The sequence below is a fragment of the Paramisgurnus dabryanus genome, chromosome 7 (genome assembly GCF_030506205.2).
Source record: "Paramisgurnus dabryanus chromosome 7, PD_genome_1.1, whole genome shotgun sequence".
Lineage (NCBI taxonomy): Eukaryota > Metazoa > Chordata > Actinopteri > Cypriniformes > Cobitidae > Paramisgurnus > Paramisgurnus dabryanus.
Genome location: NC_133343.1, coordinates 35,629,512 through 35,656,101, shown reverse-complemented (window position 1 = coordinate 35,656,101; position 26,590 = coordinate 35,629,512). Strand labels below are relative to the sequence as shown.

At 37.1% G+C, this 26,590-nt stretch overlaps 1 protein-coding gene across 2 annotated transcripts in view; it reads right to left on the bottom strand.

The window, feature by feature from the left end:
- The window catches only part of grm4 (glutamate receptor, metabotropic 4), a 233,237-nt gene that overhangs the window by 76,700 nt on the left and 129,947 nt on the right, over window positions 1-26,590 (bottom strand). For both annotated transcript variants that reach the window (XM_065279718.2, XM_065279719.2), the window contains exon 4: window positions 176-311. In XM_065279718.2, the coding sequence (XP_065135790.2) occupies window positions 176-311 (136 nt within the window). The remainder of the gene's footprint in view (window positions 1-175; window positions 312-26,590) is intronic.

Sequence of the window (26,590 nt, the reverse complement as noted above, 5' to 3'; positions counted from 1 at the left end):
AGATACTCCAGGTGCTACACTCAATGCAGGAGCGTTCAGACATTCCCATGTGATACATTTATAGTCCTACAATAGAGGTCAGGAAAACCTCTAATACAAATAGTTCATCTGCTTATTTCTTCATAACAAAGATCTTTAAGATTAATTAGATTAGATAAAAAAAAATAGTACTCACTTAATATCGTCTTCATTTGCGAAAATAATAACAACTCTTGCATTCGGATTTTCCCCTAGTCTGTGAATAATCTTGTCGTACTCTCCCGGTTTGGGCTCACGAGGGATCTTCACAGACTGTGAGATACAGACACTCCCTGTAGAAAAAAAGCCTTTATTACTTAGCTGTTAAAGATCAATGTTGAACATTTTTACACCAATTGTAAAACCAAACACAAGTTGTTTGTTTCCAAACAGGTATGCCAATAAACACTTATTGATAGGATAAGGTTAACATATTGTAGTTTAGCTTTAAGTTGACTCACAATTTAACATGATGGGTTGAAAATAACACAAAAGTGTTCGCACTCCACAAAAAGTCAACCTAAAAATGGGTTTAGTAATTGTATCTTGTATGCGATCAATAAGTCATAATATGTTTTTACACTACTTTTATTGATCAAATTAAGCAATTTCAACTAATTCAAGTCGTAGTAACTCATCACAAGTCAAAATTTAAAATGCAAATGTTAACCCTTATAAGTCCCTTGGGGTCAATATTACCCCAAGCCACTTTTCTTTAGTTTAAAAACATGGTTCCCTTCATCTCAGTGGAATAAGATTTTGTAACTTTTAGACTATCTGTCACTACTCATATTAAAAATCTGTGCTTGATTCGATCGTTCTAAAGATGTGTAAAAAAAAACGAGGCCCTTTGGGGGTAAAAATGACACCAATTGAAAATGAATGGGAAATGTAAAAAAATATTTTTTTCTTTTTTTGTCAAAATAAAATCAATGCATCTAGAATAAATCTGAAAATTTCAACACAGAAAAGTAGGCCTGGTACTAGAGCACAAATGCAATATAGAAAAAACATGCTCAATCACACACACACAAAGCTATGACTGCCACAGAGAGCATTTTTTACAGAATTTGGCAAAAAAACAGCCACAGATGCAAAACAAAGATGTAAATTGGTGGGTTCTAATGCTCACACAGGTGCGTGCACACACACACACACACACACACACACACACACACACACACACACACACACACACACACACACACACACACACACACACACACATGTGCACACATAAACCCCATTCACACAGACCTTTGGTCCCAGAAAATACCCGTAAAATTGCCAGACAAGCTTCTGTGTGAACGCAAACATGTCGCGTAAATCTTCTGGGATCATTGCCGGAAAGAGGACCTAGTAAGATGGAAACCCCTCTGTGTGAACAAGAAGCCAAAACAATGCCGTAATGGGCGTTTCGTAGTGAGGACGCACGTGTCATCACAATAAAAGTTATGGTTCAGCTATTTAAAACAAGAGATTTACATGCATATCAACATTCACTACGAGAAATGTCGCAAACTAGATTAAAGCAGTTATCAGGAAATTATGAATGAGACGAAACAATGATGCGCGTGTCGTAGTGAGGACGCGCGTGTCATGGCAACATGAAGTTGGTTCAACTCTTTAAAATTAGGGATTTACAACATTCACGACGAGAAATGTCACAAACACATACTCAGGCTCACACACAAAGTCACAGTAAAACGTACACATACATAAAGACACAAACACACATGCACACGCACACACCTACACATAAACACATGCACACACACCACACACACAAACACTTACATTCAGTCAAATTTCTGTGACATTTTGTAAAAACAGATATTTCAAAATGCATCAAAAACTACAAAAAATTCTACTATTTGAAATAATAATTATTTTTTATGTCCTTTCTAATGTTTATTTAAACATAAATTCACAAAATGTATCACTAAAGTACTGATTTTGAGCAGTTGTCCACATCCAGTAAAATGAATGGGTCTCCATGGGCATCTGTTGGTCGAAATTATTTATTTCTTAAACTGTGATTTTTTTATGTTTTTTTTTTTCTAAACACCCGATGGCTAAATTTAACACACACCATCTAGATCAATATCTAAAAACAATCGAAATCAAATTTAGATCATAATTTATGTGAATTATTTTACAAAAGTACTTCATGTCTCCCAAAACACAGCATTAATGTATAGATAGGAAGTAAACAACAAAAACATATTTTATATATAGATATTATTTGTATCATTAAAAATTTATATATTTTTTTGTAATCACTCTTTTAATTTCTGGGGTCATTTTTACCCCCACAGAACTCTAACGTATACAAGAAAATAGCTAATTATAAGGGTTAAAATGACTTGCATAGCCAATTTGATTTAACTACAAACTACTGTACAGTAGTGACATTTTTAAATCAGTCAAATACATACTTCATTAGTGTTACAGTTAAGACACAGACCAATAGTAGACTGCCTAGATCCAGAATGGGCCCAGATGGCCCAGATTCCAGAAATACATCCCTAGACCTATATCCAGACTTGATGGTCAAGGAAGCAGGTGGTCAACTTTAATCAGCTGATAAATGGAAAATGCTGAATTTAATACACCACTATACAGCAGCTATAGGCAGCCACAGGCCATAGAGACCATAAGCTGAGAGCACAGTCCAGACTTAAAGTTATAAATCAAACATAAATTAACTTTTTTTCATTATTTACTCACCCACATGTTGTCTCATACTACATATAGTATGGCTTTCTTAAATTAGATGTATTGAGAAATCGTCACACAGGTCTCAAGCTATACTGCACTGTAAAAAATTCCTAGCTGCTTTTATTTTTTGTTTTGTTGTATCAACTCAGATTTACAAGTCATTTCAAATAACTATTATTTATCTTGACTTGCGAGAGGACTTGCTATGAGAGATGACTTGCTACAACTTATAAAATGAAGTTGACATATTTCAACTAGATTTTATACGTTATAGCAACTCATCTTTATTTAAGATAAATAATAGTAAGTTAAAATGACTTGTAAATCTTAGTTGATTAAAAAAAAATTTAAGGCAGCAAAGAAATGCTATTTCACCAGACTATCACAGCAAGCAATTTTGTGTGTGAAAGACGTCTTATAGCCAACGAAAAACAGGACCAGACATCTACACTGTAAAAAAGTTTAAACAACTTAATTATGCAAGTCAATTCAACCTACTTTTTAAAGTGATAAGTTGACATAACTTAAAAAAACAAGTTGAAATTGTTTAACTTGATTTTTTGCGTTAAAGTAACATAAAATTGTATGTTGATATGATTTTTTTACAGAAACAAGGCAACATTTGTTTCAGTGAAACTTAAATAGACGTCTAACCATAGATCAAAAATAAATTAAATAAATAAATGAAACCAAAGACCCACTATTGGCTGTTGAATTTGTAAGGAATAATTGACAACGGGCCATTGAATTATAAGAAAATAATGCATACCCAAGGTGCAATGCGGCACGACGCGAAGCGGAGTTATTTTCAAATCATTCAAAGGATCGGAGTCAATTATTCCTCTTATACCACGCTTACCACAAACATTGCTGTGGTGCCTATTTTTAAGACATTTGACAAGTTAGGTGTGCGGTTATCAGAAATTAATGCATACCCACGGAACATTTCTCAGCCAATCAGAATACAGCATTCAACAGACCCGTGGTATAAGCTTGCATAACAGACTCTCTTACAGTACATCTAGCAAGTTATTTTTGACAAAAACAACATGTACTGTAACCAAATTCAACTTTATTTTGGTTATTAATAGGTTACTCATTGCTCATATATATCGTGCCTAGTTGACCTAGACGGTGAAATGACGGCTATTGCTTGATGGGTACCAAGACTGAAATAAACTAGTTCACACTCAATAAAAGATTCACAAAATGTATTTTTGTTCTCATTTTTTGGATCTTAACCAGCATGGTCACTATGATTTTTCGCTATTTTTTTATATTAATGTGCTACACATGCCACAGAAGAACCAATTTTGGATGTAATTGGATCCATAAAGTACCTTTAACATCTTAAGAACTAAAAAAAACCTAAATAGGCAAGAAAGAAATGATCCTTTCAAGAATTGACTGAATGGTTCTTCAGGGAACCAAAACTGGTTCTTCTATTGTAACCGTTTGTACCACCTTTATTTTATTTGAAAAGAGATCAAACGAGTTTTGCATCGATTTTACCAAACCACTCAATGGTTAAAGGAATTATTCAACTTCGGGAGGCCGGAGGGAACAATCTGGCTTGTGTATAGAGAATTCATGCTCTGTTGAAAACTTAATTGTTTAGTCTGAACCCCAATCTGTAAATGATCTGCTCGATTGGGTCCCTAAGTTGCATCAGTTTCTCATTGTGTTCTGTTATCATGTACGTTACTGTAACGTTTAACGAACACGCAAACTCATTTGAGTATTTTGCTGCAATCTCAACGTCTCATCTTTCCAATCTTCTCACCCTGTATCTGTTTCTCTTTGTAACAAATACATCTTATCTTGTCAGCAAGCAGACATATGCAGATTAATTGCAAAAAAAACCTGCAAAATAATAAGCTCATCAGACTTTCTCATCAGAGAAACACCCTTCGCACGTACTGATTGTTACCTTCCCAAGGAGAGGGCGCTTGAAAGTGTTTGACCCGTCCTCGCCTAGAGTGGACCAGTGATTTGCATCAAAGGTGTTAATTAGACAGAATAGAGAAGCCTTCGAGATGCCATATGGGGAGGTTTCCTGACGTCTGGCAGTCTTGCAGTCACTTACAGCCCTCTGCTGTGTGCATATGCTACTTTAAATCGAGATTTTCTGAATGAGTAGATGCCTCAAGGTAAAACTGAATGAGACAAGGATTTGAGGAGAGTTGTAGCCTAGTGGTTGGAGTCGGGATATAACCCAAGAGTTGCCGGTTCAAGTCTCACGGCTGGTGGGTTGCGACTATGGTAAGACTTAAGCAAGGCACCTTACCCTAATTACTCCCTGGGTGCTGGGATAGCTGCCCACTGTTCAACTCATGTGTGTGTGTGTGTGTTCATGAATTGCAGTGTGTGTGTTCACTACTCACTGGGATGGGTTAAATGCCAACCTGATCTCACGAATTTCCGTGGCATAGTCACGGAATTTTTTGCTCATTTTTCCGTGGCATTCTCACGGATCTCCTCATATTTCCGTGGCCCTGCCACGGACTTTCTTTTCCGTGGCATTCTCACGGATTGGTTACTCAACTGTTTTGTCCTATTTTCTTACCATTGTCGCTTCGGTTTAGGGTTCAACATAATATTGACCTTCTAGTTGAAAAAGGAGCCTCATATAAGATTCATTAATATGCATTCGGAAATCGATTCTTTATGTCTGGCAAAGATGACGAGCGGACACTATAACAACCAAAGTCAGTTGTTCAAAACCTTTCTTTTTAGTAAACTCTGTGTACACAAACAATGTTCTCAATGCTCGCGTTCATGTGTAGAGATCCAGGTGATACTTCGAGCAAAGTTTCACGTTGTGTCGTGCCTTCTAAAAATAGTGGTAGTTCGGTAGCAGCGGACAGCGGCTGGAAGAACGCATCAGAGATCGAGTAGGCATCACATCATAACCAAGATATATTTTTTTAAGTAGCGTTTCTTTTCATGAAAATCGAGGTGCAAAATGTTGCCTTTCGTAGCCATTTTCCGTATCCGAAAGAATCATAGACAGTAAAAGATAAGAAATCCGTAAATCGTAGCAAGCTAGCCAATGCTTTTCAGTAGCCAACTGGTACTCGGTAGGTACTCAAGTTGGCAGCAGGCAACTGGAATGACGTAAAGGTCACATGACTGATATTCATGAATAGTACGTTTAGTCATTCAAAAAGCCGAAATCCGACAAAAGCTATACTATTGTATCTCTTCTCATGTCTGCAAAAACTGTAAATGTAACATGAACTTTTCTTTTGTCACACTGTAAAAATACTTTGCTGCCTTAATTTTTTTGTTAAATCAACTCAGATTTACAAGTCATGTCAACAGAGATGAGTTGTCACAACTTATAAAATATAGTTGAGAAAAGTCAACTTAATTTTATAAGTTATAACAACCCAGCTGTAGTTATAACAACTCATCTCTAGTCAAGATAAATAATAGTAAGTTGAAATGACTTGTAAATCCGAGTTGATTCAACAAAGAATTTTAAGGCAGCAAAGTATTTTCTGTTTCTCTGTCAACTGCATGAGTCGAGTGCAGATGCATTACTTTACGCTTACTTCCATTTGGGACGTTTATCTTTTGCAAAGCAGAGACATGAACAAAACTGTGAAAAAGCCAGTTTAGGTGTTTTCATGCAATGCAAAATCCAGGGCAATGAGTAAAAAATGTCTCGGGTTACGTATGTAACCCTTGTTCCCTGTGAAGGGAACGAGACGTTGCGTCTCCCTTGCCATACTTCCGCCGTGCCTGTAGACCCGCTTCGGCATATGCCAGATAAAGTGGGCATTCCTTTCCACCGTATATATGCTCTCTGGCTTACACCTTTGACATCACGCCCAACAATTGGTTGAATTTGATATAGATACTCAGAAGCCATCACGCTATAGGCGTTCCCCATAGCGTTGGCTCTCTGACGCAGCGTGAAGTTCTCTCATGCTGATCAGTCTTTGCTTAAGCCGTTTACGGTGAAAACTGTGCATGTAAATACACGTATTGTTGAGATTTATTCTGAAACTCTAACAGAGACATTTATGAGATTTCTGGTGCTTTTTAGAGAAACATCTGAGAAGCAGGAAACTTAAAAGTCGCATTGATGTCTAAAAAAGATCTCATCTTTGACCTTTGCTCACAAAATGTTCTAAAAACACGTTTTCACGTGATCAAGTGTTTTTGCACATCTGAAATGCATGTGGTTTTTTGTAAGGTTGTCCGTGGTGTAATTCAATCTTTTCTGAAAATGTCATAAATTGTTTGCATTTTCAGCAAAAGTAAATTATGCATTTATAACCATTCACCTTGTACTGTATTTGCTAGAATGCATTATGCATTGCTACAAATTATTCAAACACTTCCCCTACAGAATAGTCATTTTGGCAGCAGGAAAAGTGATTTTTTTTTTTGTCAAAATAGACTGACATTTTATTTCCTTTGACGATGCATCTCATTTGAGACAAGATTTATAAAAGCTACACAGCCCACCAATAACATAAGGGCAATAGCGGTAGGACCGCCCACTAGCGACAAACAGTATGAGCTCCAGAGATGAATCACTTAAACCACCCATCCAGACATTTCTATCTTGCTCTTTTCAGCACATTTGTAAAATAATTTTTACCATTATAATATCTAATATACCCAATATAATATTACACAATATTCTCAAACTACTCGATATCATTAACCGTTGGTCCATTTAAGAAGCAAACAGTGAAACATAGTTTCTACTCTAGTTTAAACAAACCACTTACTTTAACCAGTATCGGTTTGTGTGTCTCTCTCTTTGTCTAAAGCCACACACTTCAGCTGTACTCTGGTGGCGTGTTGAAAAGCTGGTCATATTTGATTCTTAATCAAAAGCAGTGAACAGCAGGAGGGTTTATATGAGGACAGATGGGAAGGGAAAAACAAGATGGATGAGTTGACACAGTTGCTGTTTGCAGCTTTTTGTGTGAGTACTCCTGCTTTCTAGTTCTTTACCTTTCTTAAAACCAACAAACAGCCTGAAAAGAGCTCTCTCTGTCTGCTGTGTACTAATAAAAAACAAACAAAAATGTACAGACAAATAAAGAAACTGATGTAAAATGCATAACCGCCATTAAAGGGACACGCCACTTTTTAAAAATAGGCTCATTTTCCAGCTCTCCTAGAGTGAAACATTAGATTTTTACTGATTTGGAATCCATTCAGCCGATCTCTGGATCTGGTGGTACCACTTTTAGCATAGCTTAGCATAATCCATTGAATCTGATTAGACCATTAGCATCATGCTCAAAAATGACCAAAGAGTTTCGATATTTCTTCGCAATGATATTATGCAGTGCCCAAAAATAGTTGCCTTGGTTACTTTCAATAGCAGGGGACTGTTTTGAATGAGAGTATAGAGTATAGTTCCTAGCCATATTGGAAAATCGCAACTTTTAATTTTCAGTTGGTCTTAGTACACAATAGGAAATATATCCAAACTCTGGTTATTTTTGAGCGCGATGCTAATGGTCTAATCAGATTCAATGGATTATGCTAAGCTATGCTAAAAGTGCTAGCGCCAGACCCGGAGATCAGCTGAATGGATTCCAAAACGGTAAAAATCAAATGTTTAACTCTAGGGGAGCTGAGCTTTTTCATTTTCAAAAAAAAGTAGAGTGTCCCTTTAAATCATAGTAAGAAATATTCTGATCATAAAAAAAAAGAGTTTTAGTTTCGGTTTAGAGACACAGTTCACCCAACACAGAATTTCATACGGAATACCCTCATTTCCTCGGTTAACACAAACAAATAATTTTATATTAAATGACAATTTTATCTACTTAGATGGATTCATAATTCTAAGCTTTAAAGAGCATATATCCATTATTAAAGTTACCCAAATGGTTAAAAAAATGTATACCATGGTCTGTTCAAATACTCGATTTTAATTGGCTGGAAGGTGTGCATTAAAACGTTTAATGCACAGGTAGTTCCAGTCAGTTTGATTACAGTTAGAAATTAATCCGCTACTATAAACATTGGTAACCATAGTAACACAGTTATACTTGCAGAGAGACCGAGCGAGAGAGACGTGCGTGCATCTCTCTTTAAAGTCTGTCTCTTTAAAGTATCTCTCTCTCGCTCTCTCTCTCTCTCTCTCTCTCTCTCTCTCTCTCTCTCTCTCTGTTCTTTGTCTCCCTATGCGTCGGGTGGTTCTTCGCCTCTACGTCGTGCATTAAAACCCTTTAATGCATGGCTAGTCATGGATTATCCCTTAAGAGGCGTTCATGTGCGTGTGCATCTTCTTGTTAAGGATGATTTTATTAGGCTCTTATGTTTAGGTTCAGTAATTTTACTTTAAAAGCAATGATAAGGTTATTAATCATTAATTTGAAATGCCTTATTTTCACCAATTTTCACCTTATTTTTACCAATTTGACTTTCTTTCACGACAAAACCCTCTAAGTGCATTTTTGTGGCACGTTTTTTTGACATAGTGATCCATGTGACTGCCACATCTGGGTTTATATTCAAGTCCAAGAAGTCACAAGGGACACAATGATCCATGGTTGTTTCGTACTCTGTCGTTTATCCAAATCTTTTGTGAACTTTAATGTGGCGTTTAGTGGATTCTGCTAACAAATCTGTATTTCTGAATGGGCTGAAGCCGGGATTTGTAGCAAAGGTATTCGATGAACATATAATACATATAATAGCAATATCTCAGTTGGCATTAAGCAGCTTTTGCATCTGAGCTCCGCATATGTCTGCTGAAGTGAATCCTCAGGTTTGTGAGAGAAAACAATTCATATTTTAAAGTGCCCATCTTATGACTGCTTTTCCACAAGTTATATAGGTGTATGAGTTCCATAAAGCATGTTTCAAAAGTTGTTTGCTCGAAATAGCTTGTAGGAAAAGATTGTTACCCATCTCTAGTAGCCTCTGTTTCAGGGCAGTTCAGATTGTGCCGTTTTAAGCTAGTCATTACATATTTATGAGCTGCTGCTCCTTTGATCACGCCCCACTACTAACGTCATGTGATCGTGCGCATGCTCAGTGTTATCGTGAGCAGCACAGACCATACTGTGTTATTATTTTATATATTATTATTATTAACGGTTTATGTTGCCAACAGACAAATCATGCAGAAAAGTATCACTAATAAGTACACTACAGGAGAAGAAACTCATGACACACAATGATTCCAGAGTAAATTGTGATGTTACGTTAGCAGTCACAACAATAAACTCGTTTTCCCTGGACAATGCTAACATATTCCAGTTATAAAACATTTTAGAACGCATTATTTTCGCAAATTACAGAAATTAAGACCCGGCGGGGGATGTATACTGCTTGTGGACCGCGTGCTAATTGCTAGAAGCTAGCGGAAGGTCCGGACCATAAAGTTATAAGAGGCTCGGGGGTTAGCCTCGTCAGAAAAGCCGGGGCGGTAAGGCCCGGTCTCGGTGTGTCAAACACATCATGACACACAAAGATTCCAGCGTAAATTGTGATGTAGCAGTCTGAACAATACACTCGTTTTCCCAGGACAATGCTAACATATTCCCGTTATAAACATTTTCAAACGCATTCTTTTCGCAAATTACAGAAATTAAGACCCGGCGGGGGATGTATACTGCTTGTGGACCGCGTGCTAATTTCTAGAAGCTAGCGGGAGGTCCGGACCGTGTATATATCTATGCGGACCGTAAAGTTATTAGAGGCTCGCCTCGTCAGAAAAGCCGGGGCGTACGGTCTCGGTTAGTTTGGTTCTTACCTTTTGTGATGAAACAACGCGATCGCGAATCGAATCCAGTCTGTTTCAGATGTGTGAATGATCCATGAAAGTCCAATAAAATACATCCAATGACCATTTTTGTCCACAAATGCTTGTAATCCGTGAAATATAGATAAATAGTCTGTTGTTTACATCAGATTTTGCATGAAGGTCTTATCGCCTACAATCTGAGGACTGTTTGCATCATAACACACTGTATATAAGATTACTCCGGGTTCCAATAACCACGCGTTAAAACTTTGTTTTTAAAAGTAGGTGGGAGTATAATCCATAATATCCAAATAGCGCTGTTATTTCCGTGAGAGATGATAACAGCACAGAGGGTCTCATTCAAGTGACTGCTCTATGCTCTCTAGCTACCTGGTGGGTCGAGACCTGCGAGTGGGGTGGTGGGCGGGAAAATTCAAACTGAATGTGACGAAACGGTTTGTTACGTCACAACGGAGCTGAGTTTTAACTGGTGCAATCTGAGACTCAAGGCAGAGGACATTCAGAAACCTGTATCTCACTCAAAACAGCATGGATGGATTTTTTCCAAGTTTGTATGCGTGTGGGAGCATCAGAGACACAAAATAACACCCCAAAACCCAGAAAAAGTGAGTTTTTCATAATATGGGCACTTTAAGCTTTTTGTGAAAAAAAAATGCATATCAGTGCTAAATGCAAATATGGACACATATCGGTAACTTCTACCCTGCATCCCAATCTGCATACTATCCATACTACCCACTGTGTGCATACTGTTTCGTTTTTTACTTAAAAGTGGGTACTTTTCCAACACAAATGCAGTACTATTAGGGCATCATATAAGTAGGCGAATTGAAACAGAGCTCTATAGTGTCACTCAATTTTGGATTGTTCATTTCTGTTCATTTGAAAATGAGCTGTCACTCAACATCAATCAGCTTTACCACTGACTAGACGCTTCTAAATTAATCCTTAATTCAAAAAAGTTTGTTTTAGATCCAATATTAAAAGGAACAAGCCATTTGATATGTGCAGTATATCCAAACAGGAAGGAATATCGCATCAGTCAAACAATTTCATTAGGATTCTTTTTAAAGTAGACAGATTAACATTTGAAAAAAGGCAGCGACTTGATTGCTCAGCCTAATGTTGTGAGAAAGCTCCAATAATAGGCATGACACATTCAGAGTCGAGACCTGAGTCAAAGTGACAGAGTGTCAGAACCTGATCCTCTGATCTGTGGCAGAGTCAATTACCCTTTCAGAGAAGACACTAACAAAGCATCCATAGATTTTTGTTGACTTCATTCCCACTAGTTAGTGTCTCATAAGAATTCTTATGAGAAAGTTTCTTCCTGATTTTCACTTTAAACAGATGCATTATTCCAAAGCAGCACACAATAAAAACATTTTGTGTGTTCTTTCTCAGTGGCAGCTTACAGCTTGAGACTTCATGGCTCTTTCTGGGTTTCTGTGTTCCATTTAAAGAGAAACAGCGTCGCATTTTCACGAGTGACTGGATATCTGTCATGTTTCCTCAAGAACTCCCACACACTTTGGCACAATAAAGAAATCCAGCAATCCAAAGGGTCGACTGAGACCCATCGAACTAGATATATGCTTTAGATCTTCCTTTTAGCATGGCACTTTCATCGACAGAACACACGCAGCTTTTTCAGAGAAGAAAACGGATGCACCTTCTTAAAAACTTTGGATGGAAAAATAATCGCTTGAGAAGTAAAAGCGAAAAACACACTTTTAACTTTCTGTGCTTGTTCACCATGTGTATTTGAGCAATAATGAGAGAGCATTTTCAATTAATTCCTATAGAAAGTCCCACATTCAGCTTGAAAGAGTTTCATAACATTGGCGTTATTATGCTGCCAATGCGATAATGCTCGTCTAACTAAAAAAATAATAATTTTAAAAAATTTTCCTATGCATATTCTATAACAGCTTTGTGCAGAGATGTATTCCTGAGATGGCAGGTTGTTTCTAATTTTAGGGATGTCACTTGATTAAAACAATAAATTATGTTTCTAGCATCACTATAATGGATCTCCAGTTAAATTAAACTTGCCCTTTATGTGTGTGTGTGTGTGTGTGCGTGCGTGTGTGTGTGTGTGTGTGCGTGTTTGTGCGTGTGTGCGTGTGTGGGTGTGTGCCATACTGTAGGTAGCACAGTTATATTTGTAGCAAAAGCCAAAAATACATTGTATGGATCATTAATTATTTTTTCTTTTCTGCCAAAAATCATTAAGATCGTAAAGATCCATGAAGATATTTTGCAAATGTTCCAAAAATATATCAAAACTTTTATCTTTGTGAGTGAATGCAGTTGCTAAGGACTTCATTTGGACAACTTTGAAGGCCATTTTCCCAGTATTTGGATTTTTGCACAATCACATTCCAGAATTTTCAACAGTTGTATTTTGACCAAATATTGTCCTATCCTAACAAACAATACATCAATGGAGAGCTTGTTTATATAGTTTTCTGATCATGTATACATCCCAATAAAAAAAATATTAATACATGTATATGTATATTTGTGGTCTAGGGTATACAGTACTGTGCAGAAGTCTTATGGGCCATTCACATTATAACGATAACTATAAAAATAGTTTTAAAAATCGTTTTATATTAAATTAATATTAATATCATTAACTATAACGATAAAGATGCAATGAACGATAGCGATGGGATCACTTTCTAAATGTTCTTTTCCCTAACAGATAAACGATAAAACATTGACAGCCAATCACATCTATTTGAACTTGAAATGTGGAGAAGTTGAGGTCCATAACATAAAACAACCTCAGGTATCCAGCACTGATGCGGCTGCTGTGAAATTGACTACTTAATGCTTTTATTCTACTACATTGACTAACGTTATGCCAAAAGGATTACATATTAAATTACACAAACTATTCACTGTTTAGAGTTAAGCAAACACAGCATGTTAAGGACATCTGCTGGTTATACCCATTGTGTTAAATGCAACAAGAAAAGCATATTTATACGTTTAATGACATGTGAACACTTACAAGCGTTTTTATTAAAGGAAATATGCAATATTTGTTAATGCCATTGAAGGTAAATAATTTGCGCGATCGAATTAGCATAAAGTTATCGTTATCATTATGTGGTGTGGACACTAAAAGGCTGTTTACACTTGGCATTAACATGCGTTTTCGTCGATCGGATCACAAGTGGACGACGTTAATGCCAGGTGTAAACGGTGTTCAAAACGTTTTGAGCTCGTCCACTTTCGACCACTTTCAACCACATCCAGAGGTAGTCGAAACCACTTTCGATCGGATCGCTTTGGAGTTGCGATACGGATATGTGGTTGAATGTGTTCGAACAGCCACACGCGACCGCCTTCTCTCCGCCCATTTATCTAATCTGAGGTATTAAACACAAGTTTTACGTCTTTTTTTTTACTTCTGGCTTGAACATACGGTGAACAGTGCCATTTTTAGCCTTTCATTGATAAAACTAAAGCGGAGGATCTCCGTAGTTTCGTTTTGAAGGCATGTGAAAGTTGCGCGACCCTATTTCATCAATTGCGCTGAAAATTCAGAGAAAGCTCTTACATACACACGTACAAAACTCTGTGCAGCATGTTTACTTGCTAAACAAGCAGTGGACTCCGACATAATATTAGTTTGCGTCCATATAAACTCATAATTACTCCCGCTCGCGTTTGAATGACAGCAGAAAGACTCGCCCACTGTCTCACAGACCACCCCCTCACAGTATTCAGGACAGATGCGGTCGAAAGTGGACAAAAGAGACGGATTTAAATACCAGGTATAAACGTAACGTGTCTCTCTCGTCCACTTGTGATCCGATCGATGAAAACACATCTTAATACCAAGTGTAAACAGCCCCTAATATAGTTATCGTTAACGTTAAAGCTGGGATATTTTTCTCCTAGGAGTTTTTTTTCAACCCATGGGGGGTCAGCTGACATTGGCTTAACTTAGCACTCTCGTCTACACGTTACATTATTACTACGCTCGCTAGTATGGTTTAATCTTAAGCCACTGTACCCTGCTTCTTATGTTGTACACTGATTTTTCTGTTTTCTCCTGCATTTAATGTAAAGCTTCTTTGAAACAATTAAACAATTGGGAAAAGCGCTATATAAATCAAATTAAATTGAATAGTTACAGCTATAATGTGAACGGCCCTTTAGGCCACCAATCCACCATTAGATTTGTTGTTTTTGCAATGGTTTAGTGATCATATATAATCATTTCTCAGTATCTTTATTAGAATGCAACTAGAAAATACAGGACATTTGTATGTAGTATGTATGTAGTATTATAAAAGTACAAAATAAGCTGAAGTGTCAAGTATTTAGGGTAAACTCCCCTTCCACTTGAGCAATAGCAGGCAACTGCAGGATCTCTTAAACCTAAATTAAATTAAATCCTAATTTCTAATTCTATTCGAATGACTTCAGGACTTCAGTCTCCTCAAAAAAGCTCAAGATGTGTTAAGTGCCAAGAGAGGTCACACTAAATACTGACTGATGCCTGAAGAAGAAGTTCTTGTTTTTAATTTTGCAACATATTTCCTGTAATAAAAAATAAAAAAATCTAAATGGAAACTTTGCCAAGACAACAATGCTGGTGGTGGTGTCAAAAAATGACTTATATATTTGTTTAAACAACTTATATATTTGTCTAAATGCACCAAGGGTTTTCTTGTTATTTTGACTTAAAAAGTTGAATTTTCCTATAAAGTATGATGCAAAAACGGTACAATGCATTTTTAAAATAAACCCATCATGTCAATTTTTCAGTGCAGATATCCACCACAGTAAACCGCACTCCTCGTCTCATCTGGAATATGACATGGCTCTCAGAAAAGACGCAGAATTGTGAGCTACAGAGTATGTGTTATATTCCCCAGTAATTATGATGGTTATAATTGCTGATCCATTATTACAAAGCCTTAGGTAACCCACCACATGACTAACCTCCTTCCTGATTCGATTTACCAGACCCTCCGAGGTTTTTATTTGGATCTCCACATGGAATCAATTATGGCAGGCAAATCTTATTTATCAAATATTTGAGATTTATGTATGCTGAGAGCAGCGTAGGCTGTTTACTTTGTTATTGTGGCGTGCTGGGGCTGAAAATTGCTCATCACTCAGCGGTGGCCCAAGTCAACTCCACGGTGCACTGGGCGACCATTTTCCACAGTGATGTATGCTGGTGGCAGTCACCTTTCAAAACTCACCAAATCTATTCAAAATTCGACCCTTTAAGGTCCCCGGTGGTAGTCGCATTATAAATTCGGCCCATTATTGGATCCCAGAAGATATTGAAAACCGTTTAGCAAAGTCAACAGTATGTTTGCCTCTACAGCTTCAATGATCTTTTCCAGTAGACTACTTATCGTATGTATACTTCTGCAGTCGATTACCGTAAAGCTAGATAACACACTCCGTTACGCACATTTTGAGCGAGTAAGTGATGCCGGTACAGGGTTGAGGGGCCATAAAGCCATCCTTTGAAAGCAGCAAGAAAAACAGTGAGGCGTTTCACAAACATAGTGTTTTCAGCTCAGTCCCTGTAGGCAAGACTGAATTGAATCATGTGTCGGTCAGGGAAGGAACAAAAAATTATTCTGTCAGGGGTGCCCCGTGGTCTGGAATTGAAGAGATGTGTCTTACACTCCGTATAGGTTTGCTCGAGTCTTAAGGGAATGTTGAACAAATCATAAGACTATCCAACACTACACACATACAGATATTCAAGTCTGTGGTTTAAAATCTACATGCAATTAACAGATTTATGATATTTTTAGGATACTGCAGAAGATCTTTTTTTAAAAATGCTGGGTTTGGTAATTAGTGTGCATAATATTTGTAGCTGGACATGTGTTTGTACTGTATGTTAATACTCCTAAAAGAGGTTAGTTGTATATACACACATTAGGTAAACAACATTTATCAGCCTACCATGCATAAGCAGATATTGTATTAGTAGAGAGTCGCTTTCTGTGGTACACCACTGCTTTGTCTCATCTGCGTTATTTATTCATTTGTTGCCATGAATTATGAAGGAATTACTCCAAGCAACCAATTCTAGACAAATAGACTTTCACTCATAAGCATCTAATGGCATCCAAAAATCTGAGACTACATTAATATTCACGATTGATGTTTTTATGATGCAAACCTAACAAAGTTTATCCATTTTGAAACAAAGAATATGATGAATGAGAAATAACGGTATAAAGTTACAAATCAAATGTACAAATAGCAAATTTATGACAATGACCATGTTAACTTTACTGTACAGTGCTGTATTTGGTACAATATTGAGTCTGTGCCTTAATGCATGCTGTCATGAAAAGAAATTGGTGAAATAACAAATACTATGCCATTGCAAAATCAATTTAAAAACTACAATCTGTTATTTTTTTAGAAATGAATAGAAATAAGTTATTGGACAAGTACATAAAATATCAAAATTAAAGCTCACATACTGTAACTCATGCTGTTTCCTCTTATCTGATGTTAATCTTGAGTACCTAGAGTAGTTTTATATCCTTCATCCTTCAAGAGTCTTTAGTTTTATCAGATTTCTAAAAAACAGATCAGCTCTTGCGATTCATTCTGAATAAACCCAACCCATTTGAGGCGTACCGCGAGTTTCGAGCAAGCAACACACACAAAGCATTATCCCACTATCTCTCGGTACAACACAGTCTCACGGCAAGTCGTGTTATAGTAACGGAAATTTTGATTAATTTACTTCTGTTTGATGACACGAATTTCCGCTGTTTTTCGTGTCTCTGGAGACGAATGTATTTTTCGTCCTTCCCAGCACGAATTTCTATCAATGGATGTTCGTGTCTGTGACACGACTTTCTTTATCGTGTCATTTTATATTTTGTTTTCTCATCGTTCTTTTCTATTTTTTTACCATTGTCGCTTGGGGTTAGGGTTAGAATCACTTTTTGCGACTTCCTAACCCAAATCCCAACTCTAACCCCAACTCCAGGCGAGAATAGTTTTAAAAGCGGACGAAAAACATGAAGAAATCAATGCAAAAAATTACATCCTAATGCAAACCCCGTATCTAACCCTAACCCCAAGCGACAATGATTTAAAAATTGAAAAGAACGATGAGAAAACAAAATATAAAATGACACGATAAAGAAAGTCGTGTCACAGACACGAACAGCCATTGATAGAAATTAGTGCTGGGAAGGACGAAAAAGACATTCGTCTCCAGAGACACGAAAAACAGCGGAAATTCGTGTCATCAAACACGAATAAATTAATCAAAAATTTTCGTTACTATAACACGACTTGCCGTGAGACTGTGTTGCTCGGTAACTTAAGGTACATTCACATTATAACCGAAAGTCGCTCATAATTTGCATAAAGTTAAACATTTCTCAACTTTGTTGCACGACTGGACACGCCCCATCCATTCGCCAACGGTCACAGTCGCTTGTGTCGCCAGAAGTTGCCAAGTTTCCTTTGATCGCATCGTTCTGCAGCTGAATGTATTTTTATGATTCACTACATTTTCATGCTATTTTCATCATATGCACTTACGTGCTGATTGCCAACAAAACACAGACATTTGATGAGTTTTACTTACTGCCTGCAGCCATTGACCTGGTTAGGACTGCCCCATTTTAACAAAATCTAGTGTTTAACAAACACACATGCACAACTCCACTGCAACCCCGGATAAACAAACTTTCCATTGTTTCCATAAGGCTAGGTTCTTTGGAAAGCTGATCAAACATAATTTCCCTCACAAGCAACAACACACTTCTTTGGTGACCAGTCGCAGTCTGTGATTTCTCTTCCGAGGGGCTCAAATTAAAAATATGTCTTCGGAGTGTCATGTGTGTTGTTCGTCATTCCAAAATGTGTGTTCAATGCGTCATGTGAACCATATGGGCCTTGTCAAAGTGCCTGCTGCACACGCGTTGGAGCGGTTTATGATAAAAGAGATGCTCACGTTCACAAAATACTTGCAAGACATTAACTTAAGACTAAACACGTGCGATTATGTGAGTATCTAGCAAATGTGAGCGTCTCTTTTATCATAAACCCTTTAGACGCGTCTGCAGCAGGCACTTATTTTGACAAGATGCATGATGCACATAGTTCACATGACGTGCCAAACACATCTTTTGAAATGACGAACCACACACATGAGGGGCTAAATACATGACAATGACGAGCTTCGCATCATGTGCCCTCGAAAAAGAAGTCACCAGCCGCCACTGTTGGTGACGTTCATTTCGTGTCAGCTGTTGGTTGGTGTTTGCGCTATTCCGGTTAAAGTGCCCATATAAGGACTTCCACTGTACTTCCTGTACTGAAATTGCCCATAAAAGAAATAAAGCAAGATTAGTATGTATGATTGTCTCATGTTAAAAAAAACTGTCTGAAACGTGTACAAAACTTGGCCAGGTGCATTTGGCACATAAATACTCTGTCACACGTTCAACTGGTTTTTTCATAAGGAATCCAACTCTTAAACAGTGTTAAAGGACAAGATCGGTATTTTACACTTGAAGCCCTGTTTTCAGATTGTTTATGATGAAATAGAATGGTTTTGACTGAAATTTGGACATATGATGCTGGCCCGGGAATTTTCGGGTGTTTCTTGTATCACCTCCCACCTCTAGAATGGGTTTATAGGCGCACTGGAACAATCCTTCGTAAAATGCATTAAACTTTCATTTACAAAGACGTGAAACTCACCGAGTGGTCAGGGGTGTTCACCGATATGCTCACACAAAAATCGCAGCAAAAAACGCATTCCAACAGGTTTTATCGTAGTTTTGTCCAACTGTTGAGTTGTATTACTGTAGATGTGCTGAGAGGTACGGTATTACTCCGCGCCGGGAACTTTGTTTCTACTCTTGCAATTGGCAAAGGTGGATTATCGCCACCAACTGGGCTGGAGTGTCTATTATTCAAGCTCTCAACGGAAGAATATACGGGTGTGAGGCGTTTGGAAAAATAGGTCCACAAGTTTACAACGAATGGTAAAACACCTGTTGGAAAGCATCTTTTGCAGCGATTTTTGTGTGAGCATATCATTGAACACCCCTGATCACTCGGTGAGTTTCACGTCTTTGTAAACGAAAGTTTAATGCATCTTAGGAAGGATTGTTCCAGTGCACCATTAAACCCATTGTAGAGGTGGGAGGTGAAACAACAAACACTCGAAAATTCTCGGGGCAGAATGTCGAAATTTCAATCAAAACCGTTCTATTTCATCATAAACAATCTGAAAACAGGGCTTTAAGTGTAAAATACCGAACTTGTCCTTTAAAGGAACTTTTAGGGACCGTATCCCCCAGAGTTAGATAAGTGCATACATACCCTTTTCATCTCTGTGCGTGCAATAACTCTGTCTGAAGCACCCACCGCTAGCCTAGCTTAGCACAAAGACTTGAGGTAAATGGCTCCAGCTAGCATACTCCAGTATAGGGACAACACATTAAATGTGTTGTCCCTAAACTAACACACCTTCTGTGTTATTATTCATTATGCAGTCTTTCGACGTTAGATCAGAAATGTCTTGACTGCAAGTGTTAATTTTTCACAAAATAGAGTAACGCGAGTAACGAACTCATTTAAATTTCAGTAATTGTAACTGCGTTAATTGATAAAAAAAATACTTCATTACATGCTCGTTACTGCTAAAAGTAGTGAAATTAAAGTAACGGAATTACTTTGTAACGTGTTACTCCCATCAATGTTTTTAACACAACTTGTGTTATCCCTTTCATTTATTTTAACATGAAATAACGCGTTAAATGGCATGACACACACAATGTGTAAAAAATTAACGCATCATTTTTACAGTGTGGCAATAGAGAGGCACACGTTACAGATTGCAGCTTTACCTTCTTAAAAAGTTATGCTCTTGATGTAATTTGTAAAGTAAAATTCCGTATTCAGTAACAAAAATGCAGGAAATCATTTCAGTAGTGATCTTAGACTTGAATATCACTCAAGACCACTTACAGAATGCATCAATCGTTGGAACAATAGCAACTAATATGATTAAAAATGCTTTAAAAAACAAGACAATTAAGTTAGACATCCCCCTCATCTATTTCTAAGGTCCAAAGCCAGAATGGAGATGTATGTGAGGAAAGCTCTACGGGAGACGTCCTATCGACCGCCACGGCCCAGACTCCAGCTATTAATTATTTTTCGTTTGTTTCTGCTTTTCTTTTCTTCTCTTCTCTCTCATTCTCTGATTCCTTTGTTTTGGCTCTCGCTCTTTCTCTACATTCCTGACAGATGTGCAAACACTCCATAAGGACACAACATGGGTCTGCAGCCAGGCCCATGATTATTCATATCACGGCTCCCATGTCTCACACCAGCCGTCTAACATCCTCCAAGTACAGCTGTGAGAGAGATCTGGACAACCGCTGTTACATAAGCGAACATTTTATATGTATAGGAATAAAAATATAAAGTATGAATAAATGCATGTAGCTGTCACCCTTCATTCTGTCCTTAGAATAAATTTTGTAGGGATCCTCTGTTGAATTATTCTTTTTTACACTACAAAACTACTTCCCAGAGTAAAATGTTATACTCAGGGTTGTCACAATGCTGAAATTTCAGTAGCTGTATGGATACCAGTAAAAATACATGAATCTCAATGTCAACTAGTATACAGTACCAAAGTAAAAAAGGGTTTTGGTATTGAGCACTGGTTAAATGTAAATTTATGTTAAATTAATTGTTAATATAACAATGGCATGGAGTTTTGAAGTGTTTATTTATTTATTTTACTGCCACTAGTACTACTGAATTCACATAAGCATTCAGAAATTGTCAAAATGGAATGACATTAGAGATTGTCTTATTTTCATGGTGATATATATACGAGTGAAATGGCTTAGAAAAAGTAGGGCTGGACTTGAATTCGTCCATCGAGAATTGATTGGATCGTTGGGTCATGTTGCTATTCGCTAATCGCTGGAATCTTTATTCAGGCCCCGCCCACCCGCCATACCCCGTGACGGGAAGTAAAGAAAGATCATTTCAAGTACAATTCATTGAATTTAATAAATTTTTTAAGGTAAGTGGTTGCAATCAATTTATTTAAGCTACATTTCAACAAAAAAAGATTAGTAAAGTAAAATAAAATATAAAACTTTTTTTTAAATGTAGCTTAAATAAATTGATTGCAACCACTTACCTTAAAAAAATTGATTAAATTCAATTAATCCTTTTTTTTCAGTGTAGGGGAAGAAATTAGCGTTTTTGATAAAATATTATGAGGGCACATGATTTTTTTTTTTTTAAATAATAAAACTCACAGATAAGCCATTTGTAAAATAATTCAAATTTAATTGTGACTTAAAAAAGACATATCATGAAAATCTGACTTGTTTAAGTGCTATAATTAAGTCCCCAACACTTCTATCAACCTATAAAATGTGAAAAAGATCAACCCAGTAACTTAGTTTTGGTAAACCATTCTTTGGTCACTGAAATTTGTCTCCCCCTGTGATGTCAGAAGGGGATAATACCTCCCCTTAATCTGCACTATCCAACCACGACACTGCCATTTAGTGCAGAGATCAGCTCATTTGCATTTTAAGGTACACACCTACAAAGAGGCAATTTTAACATAATAAAAATAAATTTTCTACATGGTATTTTGAGCTAGAACTTCACATATGTACTCTGGAGACACCAAAGATTTATTTGACATCTTAAAAAGTCTTGTGAAATGTCCCCTTTAAAAAAAAACATTATGAAATGCCAGGTTAAATCTACTGGGGTCATTGGCACAGTTTTCAATGCATGACTATTAGATATAATCCATAAAATTGGTAATATGAAAACTAAAAGTTTATACAGCAAGTAGCGGTTAATGATTTTCTTTTCTCGCTAAAGTTGTGTGATTAATATTAACCACATAACAGACAGTGTCAGTCGTGTGTTTACACAGCAAGGCCTAATGCACAAATATTTGAAACACATTTGATTTTATTGTCCCGTCTGTTTGCCCTCACTCAAGACATAGCCGACTGTTTACATTAATATCTTGCCAAGACAGACACTTTGACCAATAAGTGCTTTTGACAAGTATTCACTCAAACAGCCGCATTACCGCGAGGCGAGAGCTCGAAGCCTGCATGCGTTCCAAAGCAGTCGTCTGTCAGTCCCACAACACTTGTTTACACATTAACACCACAGTTAGGCATTTTTGTGTTTTATAGCATTACTACTTATTACATCTCTAGCTGGATTGTAGTGTAATTTTTGTCTATAGCCAGACATTTTATAGGCACAGTAAAGCAGGGGAGAGAGAGCGCAGTATGAGATTGAAATGAGACGGGCCAGGCTCCAACTTGTATCTTCAATATGAGGATGAGTGTACTAGAGCCTGCAATATGAAATAAATGCCATGCAACAGCTCTGATTCATTGTCCATTTATAGTTTAATCAAGCGTGCGAGCAACGTGGGGTTCAGTTACACAGTTTAATACGGTTTTCCTTTAGCTCCTGTAGTTGGTACAGCATTGCACTGGCAACACACAGTAATGGTTGTGGGTTCAATACCCAGTAAAAAGATTGTAATGGCGAAATAAAGAAATATGATGCATGAATGTGTAGATACCAAGTAGCAGAGGTAGAGAGGTAAAACTGCTAAGCTCCCCTATGCAATATCCAGGTCCCTTATCACCCCCCACCAAAAATTAGCTAAATATCTTTACTGATTATATGCTGATTACCAGTTTAATCAGACTTATTATTAATAATAATAATAATAACAATAATAAGTCCTTCTTTTTTATATAATATTATTTCATGATTAAAAAGCATGTCACTTAAAGGGACACTCCACTTTTTTGAAAATGTGCTCATTTTCCAGCTCTCTTGGAGTTAAACATTTGACTTTTACACTTTTGGAATCCATTCAGCGATTTGAAAATGAGACTTCTTCATATCATTTCTCGAGATGCTTTCGCTGTATATTGACATCATCCACCGGTCGGTTCATGCGGTGCCGCGGAAAGTCAAACACACCTATTTCTTCATACACTTACTTGTACCACCCCAGGGGGCGTTCAGAGGGCATTGGCGGGCACTGGAAGCAAGATTTTGGAAACAGGTGTTCTTGGTGGGCATTTGGAAATTTACAACAAAAATCAAGTCAATTTTAAATGTTTAAAGGGGGGGTTCAATGGTATTTTAAGCATTCTGACTTATTAACACAGTTATAGAGTTGTTTCCTCATGCTTAACGTAGGCAAAGTGTCAAAAAAGCAGTTGGACATGTTACAGAGTATTTCTGTGCCGAATGCACTTCGCCATTGTTCGTACAAGTTTCGGAAAGTTTTTTTCGATTACAGGTCCAACTGACGTTTCAGGGGTTTTCTATGCGTATCACTTCTTTATATGGGCACTTCCCCCGTAAAACCCCGCCCACGCGTCAATCAGCTGGAGATGCTAGAGCTTGCAAACTTCTTATAACGCCACTCACCTTTGTTTAATTTCAAAAGTCAACAATGGCACGAAAGATGAAGTGTGTTTTTGGATGTAAGGAGAAGACATCCAGCCTTATGAAAACGATGGATAGCAGCGGAGTTTTGCGTGTGTGTTTGATGCGGTGGATTTTCCCAACCGGGTCACAAGTTGCACGCGGTAAGTAAGACTTCTGTCTTATGTTGAAAATAGTCGCGTGCATATTATATAAATGACACGAACATGTAGTGAATCATAAGTTATAAGTGTTGTATAGTGTTGCATGACTCGTACTCGCTCCTCCTGCGGTAGTAACTCGTCCTTCTTCATTTTTTCATACGTTGTCTCAAAGATTCGGTAAAGATTCTTTCTTTTATAAATCTGATTAAACTAAAGTCTCTTCGGAGATATAAAGGATGTCATACTACTCTATAGGTACTCCAGATTAACATCAGAAATGCAGAAACAGCATGTGTTACGTGAGCTTAAAAAACCAAGGCAACTTTTGGCTGAATGTTATTTCACTCAAATCTAAGTAACAAATCAGAGAATATAGATGAAAATGTTGACAGCGTGTTGAAAAAGTGGACTGGGACATATAATGCGGTTGCTACACAGATGGTTGCAGACAGTATTGTTCAAAGTTAAATATAGTCCTGCCTTGATTTTTGTTGTAAACTTGCAAAAACTTCCCTTAAGAACACTTGAACACGCCCCCCTTTAAAAAAATCTGGCTTGCAGTGCCCCCCATTGCCCTCCCAAAGGGGTACCGCCCTCGTTGAGAAACACTGCTTTAGACAAACAATAAACTGGTGGAGCCAATGTTGCAATATTTAGAACCAAAGGAGCAATTTTGGAGTTGTGTTTACTCTTTGGGGCAATCATCTAATGAATGGCTTACTTGTATTTCTGTCTGCTTTATAAACTAGGATGGTAGAAAATATCTGCATGCATCAGCTCGAAACAATATGCAGTTTTTGAAAGCCACGATATGAATTATATTTGACTTTTCTACAAGCAAAAGTAAATATGACCTTTGGAAAATGAACTTTTGACTATTTTTCTGCTCTTTTGACGAATGCGGCTTTCACAATTACATTCCAAACAGAGCAATTTCTTATTAATTCGACTTTCTAAAACTGCAAGTCCATTTTTCATTTCATGGTTTTCAAATGTTTCCTCTCTTCTAAATTGATTGTCTTTCATGTTGGTGAATTTAATTTGATACATCCGAATCCAAGTTTGCCCAATCCTCTCTTGAGCTGCACACAGCAGTATTAAAAATAAAGATGTTTTGGATCAATACATACAATGCAATATATTATAGTTGAATAATAATGCAATAGTTAAAGCTCATAAAACAAACGCTTTCTCTGCTTACCTCATGTTTATCTTGAGTACCTGTAGACTAGCATTACATCCTTCATATATCTAAGAGTCTTTAGTTTTATCAGATTTATAAAAGACAGATCACATTTCCCGATTCTTTCAGAGTAAGTCTGAGCTCCTTGAGGCGTACCGAGGGTGGAGCGAGTCACGAGCAAGCAACACACAAAAACATTATCCCACCATCTCTGGATAACTTATCAGCAGGGCCAGACACAATCTGCAAATGTTTTTCTTTTTTTGTGGAATTTTTTTTTTTTTTTTTTGAAATCTGTGGAATTCTGTGTAATTATATTAAATGTTTTAAAAATGAATTTAAGCTATAAATATTACAAAAGTGCATTCATCCAAAATAATTACTATTTAAAGGCTTACCATGAAAATAAATACACCAAACCAATGAGTCCTCTGAATTAAACTGGACCAACATGAACCAGATAATGTGCATGTCAAGATAGAATTATAGTTTGTATATAAAATTACATATAATTATTGTTTATAGTGTTATATATTATAGCAGAATAAAAAACTTATGTTAATATGTTTTCATTATGAATTTAGCACGTATGAAGATAATGTCATAATTTTTACAACGTAATGTAAACTTTATATTAAACATAACAGCATTCGTCTTGTACACAGATTTGAAATGATCATGTGCTGACTGTCTCGCGCGTTATATAGATGACAGAGTCATCTCAGCGGTAAATTTAATCTCAAATATCAAATGATTAATGCTCTCTATTATTAAAAACGATTAAAAGCAAACAGCACACGCAGGGTTAATGTACTTAATGTACGGCTGACAAACGCGCAGGATAGGCTATGTATGTGTGTTTGTTGTCAATGATGGTTACTGGTCACAAATATGTGAGATATGTGTGCTTGTCAATGAAGGGCATTAAATCTGCATAATTTCTCTGAGTTTTCCGCGTAAATCTGCGAGCGCAGATTCCATTTGGGCCTGCTAATCATTCACAACATGTTTGTGTCGTTTACATTATGCACTTACGCGCCAATTGCCAACAAAACATAGACATCTGAAGCAGTTTTACGTTCTGCCTGCGACTCATGACTCCGGTTGGGACCGCCCCATTTTAACGAAATCCAGCATTAGACACAAACACAAAAAAACACGAAAAAATCCACTTCTACCCCGGATAACAAACTACATCAACTGTTTCCATAATGCTGGTTTCTTGGGGAAGTTGAACAAGCTTAAATTTCC